Source organism: Gopherus flavomarginatus, chromosome 3 (assembly GCF_025201925.1).
Source record: "Gopherus flavomarginatus isolate rGopFla2 chromosome 3, rGopFla2.mat.asm, whole genome shotgun sequence".
Lineage (NCBI taxonomy): Eukaryota > Metazoa > Chordata > Testudines > Testudinidae > Gopherus > Gopherus flavomarginatus.
In genome coordinates, this window is record NC_066619.1 from 64852635 (window position 1) to 64858634 (window position 6000).

Here is a 6000-nt window from a genome sequence, read left to right on the forward strand (position 1 = left end):
TTGCAGATTATATTAGATTTTCTAGATTTTTGACACTGAAGTGTATGTATCAAATGTTCTCATTATCACACTTTCTGCTTTTTTAGGTCATTTTCTAAACTTCATTCATATTCTACAAATATGCCAAAAATCCAATCCATAGCTTGAAGTTTACTGTGCACTAAAAGAAACCATCTTCTGTGCCCTATTTTTTTAAAACCTTTACTTTTCTTGTCTTTTTGGTAGTTATTAGGTTGGTTTCAAAGTCATTGTAACTATTAAATATTTTTTTTTTATTTTGGTGCTTTGAATTTAGAAAGTCCTCTATTTTTATGATTGCTCCATGTGTTTTTTCTATCTTTATGGATCAAATTGCCCAATGTTAACACTTGGACTGTAAGTCTTCTAAACCAGTATGTTTATATTTAGTAAATTATTCCATTATATGATAACTAACTAATACTACTGTATCTAATTTTGCATAGTATTCCTGTCATTACTTTCTAGACCTAGGCATTTCTGAGATTGCTCACATCCTATAATTCGGTGGTCTTCAGCTAAGCATCTTAATTAAAAACAGTTAAAGTGCCACAAATCCTCTTAACTATGCAACCTGTCATGAAGTACCTAAATCTAAGTGTGCAAAGCAGATTGCAGTATCTGCAGTAGAGCAGTGTATCTTTCTCCCTTGACAGATAAATGAGGAGTAAACAGAGAAGAGAACTGCTGACACAAGTCTGTTGGAATATCAAGGCTGCCTTCATTTTTCCATTTTACCAGCCAAAAAGATGTGATGTAAAGGGTGTATAAGGGCATCCTTAGCAGCCTGATGGCTCAGTACAATGCAAAAACCAAAGGGACAACAGTAGATTAAATCTGAATGGGATTGTACCAAATATCTAGTCTGTTTTAATGAGATGTTCAGTACTGTGAATCATATTTGTTCCCCTTCAAAATGTACCTCTGGAACGTAGGTTGACAGTGCAGTGGCTAGAAGCTGGAACCTTCCTTCCAACAGTTCAGAGATAATAAACTATTACATTCATAAAATAAATAATTAAAATTGCTCATTTGAAAAACTTTTTGTTATCTTTAGAAAGACAGCTGTTACCCACATTTAATTTATCTGTTTATACAGCTATATATTCTGGCAGCTATTAATGTAAATAAGTAACACAATGGGGAACATACCTTGCTGCTGAAGATTTTAAGAAGATGAACCACAAAATAGAACCAGCCATTTTGTTCTGAATCTAAGAAAACTAAAGAAAATGGTGGTGGTTATGGGAACCAACCATATCCTGAATCTGAAAGTAAGAGTTGTGCCTCGATGCAGTTGTTTGATACAAAGAGACTATCCGTTGTAGAATTCGCACTACTACTTTGAGGTGGCATTTTTATAAGAAAATGTTATAAAATGTGACTTCTCCATGGTAAAACAATGATTATAGCACCATACTAGCAATGCAATGGAAAGTGATACACACTTAGAAATCAGTTGTATACTTCACAGTTTGAAGTGCTTTAGGTGCCGCAGTCATTGGAACAGTATCAGAACCTAGGTAGAAAAGCATTTATTTTTAAAAATCCGTTGTTTTCATGCTCAAAGCAAAATTTCTTTTCAGTTTTGTCTGTCTTCAGTCTTTATTTAGTCTTTTTTTTTTTAAAAAAAATACTCTTATTCTTACGTGCATTAAGGGATTTTGACCCATCCTATACTTGCTGTATTACATGCCAGCATGGTAGTTATGTCATGCTCATGCTCTGTTTTGCAAATCACAGGTGCTTGCTTGAGGAGACTGCAGCTTACTGTCTGCTCTGTAGAGTTGCTATACTCCACAAGGCTGAAACCTCAAGAGTTTACTAGGTTGCAAAGTCTGAGTTCTGCAAGAATAGTGATTTGAGATAGAGTAACTCTGGACAACCTAACCAAACTTAAGTTAACATAGAGCAGTGCTACTCAGACCTAAGAGCTAAATGAGCAATCAGCATTGCCCAAAAGAGTCACGGTAGTGTGAATCGTTTCATTTACTATATCTCTCTATTATTCTTACAGCACAATAACTGACCAAGTATTATTATTTTATCAACTATACTTGGTTAATAACATAGTAAAAGCATCCTGATTGGTTAATAATTAAATCAGATTGTTTTAATATCATGTGTCTTTTTTTTGCATTTTTTTTCACACATTAAAGAGCCACTTGTGGCTCCTGAGCCTCAGTCTGAGTATCACTTACCTAGAGTTTCAGTTAACCAATTTATAAAATCATAATTGTACTATGTACACAACACAGACATAGCATAAATAATATCTCCAAAAGAGAATAGCCTGCTAAACATTCATATTTAAGAAATATTAAGGTAAAAGTGTTGCAGAGAACTGAACTTGTTTTTATGTGTCTTGCAAAGGAAAGAGCTACAAAGTCCTAATTCATTATTCAAGTGCCTTGAGCCACCATCTCAGGATGAAAAGCTAGGGCAAATGGCTTCCAGGGGCTTCCCATTTCATCCAGTCAATAATATAAGAAAAAATTAATCTTGAAAATCTATGTTACTCAAAGGCTTTCTGCATTCTCTCGTACTGCACAATTTATTTAACCTAGTAGAGAAATTCTCAGCCTTTGCAAAAGGTTGGTTCAGCAGCTTATTAGGACCACTCTTTCTCCCCTTCCTTCTCTTCTCCCCCTCCCAACCCCCCCTTGTTGTGTGTGTGTTTGGTTTTTTTAAATCTTGCAATGTTTTCCTCTATCATTCGTTCAGGTAAACCGTTTGAGTTATCTGTATACAGTAAAATTTCATATAGTTGCTGCTAAATTAACATTGCCATTTACACACAGTATTTTACTATGCATTGCTGCTCAATGGCATTGTTTGGAGGGTTAGTGCAGAAATTTGAAACCTAGGTGTAGGATATTTAAAAAGTTGTTTCATGATTAGGAGCATGTTGACTCTGGTTAGACTTTTAGTACGTTCGTGGCAAGCACTGGTGTAATTAATTAAATCTTTTGAAACTCATCACTTTTCAGCCAGTATGTTTTAATGATTATCAGGATCTGTATCATTCTTAAAGGAATGGCAGGTAAGGATTTAAAGGCTTGGAGAGTTGATTTAGGGAGGGAGGAGAATCTTGCAGATGCCTGTAGAGAAGGCGCCTGGTGCATCTGACCATCTGGCTTACTGGTGTAATTTTACTTGCAAAGTTTTTTTTAATCATTGGTGCTCTTGATGTGCACAAAATTTTTCTCATAGAGATCTGCTGCAACTCCAGCCTAGAATGAACAGGAAAACTTTTTTTTAATGGATAAACCCTTTTCTGTTCTACAAACTGATACTTTTTTTTTTTTTTATTGTTTAGGTAAAAACAAATTACCACATGCCACATGTGAAATTAAAATTTATAACACAAAAGAAACAAAATTTCATATTTTAAGGATGATTCTCTGGCTCTAATGTATGTAAGTGTACTTCAGAATTGCAAGAACCTAGGGACTGACATATGATTTCATTTTGTATAGCATCTGTTAACTGTCCAGAAACAAATTAGAGTTAAGTAGTTGCCTAATTTAAAATTAAAAAATGGAAGTGAACAAGAGAAATAAGAAAGAATAACTTTTTGAAAATAAATGGTATTCCTGAGGCTAAGATTGCCTACAGGTTTTTCTAGCTCTAGCTGGGAAGAACTACAAAGGTTTAGGTGCTTTCACTATGTCAAGTTTGTGTGAAATAACTGTGGGGAGGCTGGTGCTAGGTAGAAAGGGACTAAAGAAAAGGTATGTGATTTTGTGCATTGAGGGCTTTATGAACAAGGAGGGCAATTTGGAACTGTGTCCTGAAACAAATGGTTATGCCAGTAGAGTTAGTTGAGGATGATTTGGAACTGCAATTTGACATACATAAGTATCCAGCCAGCAGTACTGAAAACTGAAACCATATTCCCGATAAGTCAGTTGTGGGATACTTTGATAGCTGTAAACAAATGTCTTGGAGAAATAAGTGTTTTTATCTTATTTTACAGAACAGCGAAAATACAAAGGTGTAAATTGCTCCTTCAGAAAGACTTGCCAAACTAGTTCTCTAAAATAACAGAACACTGTGTAAAACAAAACACCTGACAACGTGCCTTAGAGAATACTTGTTGGCATTCATATTATTTACAAAAGTCCCAGAGGTTAGAATATAGCCCTCAGAGTATCCTCATCAAGATTTACAAGAGCAAGCATCTGCTTTGTGCAGCTGAAACATCCTCATGTGAGCCAGCCATGAAGTTTACTGCTGAAGTTGTCAATCAAAGGAAAAACAAACAAACAAAAAAAGCCTTTATTACTTAGAAATAGGGCATTTCAGTAGATCATAATAGTAAACATGTTTGGATTGAAAGTAATCAGACTCAGTGTATTTGAATCTTGTGGAAACCCAATATTGGAGTTTAAAAGAAAACAGATTGACAAATCCTTGGTTCTTAAGTACAATGCTTACTGTGCAGTACATACTATAGAATCTTAAGTCTTTAAACTATTCTTTTCGTAAAGATAAACCTAGCATGGAGAAATAATCATACTTCAAAATGCACTATTTCAGTATTATCCAGTATAACAGATCTAGGGAAGGATATTTTATGTATGAGGCAGACTCCTTTTATCAGTACCAGAAGTTATCAGGTTTTTGGACAATTTAACTAGTCAGAGCAAAAATATTTTAATATCTTTTTTGTTTTTAAAAGTGTTTAAAAATGTATGTGTTTAAAGATTACCACCTTTGTTTCTTCTGTTGCAGATAAGTATGTGCCTTTCATTGAGAAAAATTAATCTTAAATCAACAGAAAGAGGAGGTTTTGCAGGAGGAATAAGAAGCCAATATATCAACAGGGTCGGGGAGGGGGGTATTTAAATTGTGTATATTATGGTATTCTTAGTTTGTTGCAATAAATACTATAACAATTTGTTGTACCTCTTTGTATATACAGAAATACTCTAAATTCAGAGGAGTGTACGCTAACATTCAAAACTATTTGGAAAAGAGATTCCCTTTTAAAACAGGGTATTTTCTGCTTATTTTAATTCCTTATTTGTATATATATATGGTACACTTTTCTATACCAATCTGGAATATGTTCACTTGTTTTTACCAGTGTAATATTTTAAGTCCATTTAAACATCATCATCTTACGTATGTGTGAATTCTGTAGTACGGCTAGATTTTCTGTAGTTTAGCTGAGATTCTTTCCCTATCTTGAAAAAGCTCTGTGCCAAACTACTGCCTCTTTTTGCTTGAAATTTTTAACTAAATGAATGTGAGTTGCTGTATGTAAACATTATTTAAAACTGCCAAGTGAACCAATAAAATGTTTACAATATTCCTAATATTTTGTATGACACTTTATTTATGCAGGTTTTAAAGTTGCCTTTGATAGGATCCTGAGAAGTACGGTAATGTTATGGCCATTCTAGTCAACCAGTTATGACTGATAATGATTCCATCGGCTTCTCTAACAAATGCAGTCACACTGACGTAAAGCTGGTGTAACAGAGTGGCTAATCTCGCTCCAGGAGCCACTTTCTCAGTTAATGTAAATCAGTATAGCTATATTGACATCAGTGAAGCTACTCTGACTTCCACCCGCTGAAAATCTGGTCCTTGGTATTCAAAGCCACCCTTCAAAGGTAGAGCAGGAAGCCTTCATTTAAGCTGTAATCCTTTCTTTAAGATATTGCAATAATGGAGTGGCTGATATAGGACTCAGTAAGTAAAGAGTTAAAGGAGGGTCATATAACTTATGTCAATCAACATGGTTTTATGGAAAAAAGATTCTGTCAAACTAAGATGATGTTTTTTTAATGAGATTACAAGCTTGGTTGATAAAGCTAAAGTGTTTATGTAGTGCCTTACAGAAATCTAAGTACGTTTGACTTGGTACTTCATGACATTTTGATTAAAAAAAAAATTAAAATGATAGAAAATTAATATGGCTCACATTACATGGATTAAAAGATGGCTAACTGATAGGTCTTGAAATGTAAT

The 6000-nt window shown here is 34.2% G+C and overlaps 1 protein-coding gene across 3 annotated transcripts in view; it reads left to right on the forward strand.

Annotated features, from left to right (window-relative positions):
* FAM174A (family with sequence similarity 174 member A) overlaps positions 1-5342 on the forward strand; it is a 28783-nt gene extending 23441 nt beyond the window's left edge. For 2 of the 3 annotated variants that reach the window (XM_050946037.1, XM_050946039.1), the window contains exon 3: positions 4756-5342. In XM_050946037.1, coding sequence (XP_050801994.1) covers positions 4756-4759 — 4 coding nt within the window. In that variant the 3' untranslated portion in view covers positions 4760-5342. Of the gene's footprint in view, positions 1-674; positions 769-4755 lie in introns of those variants that run through there. The other variant, XM_050946040.1, reaches the window with a different exon arrangement.
* Positions 5343-6000: the final 658 nt, after the last annotated feature.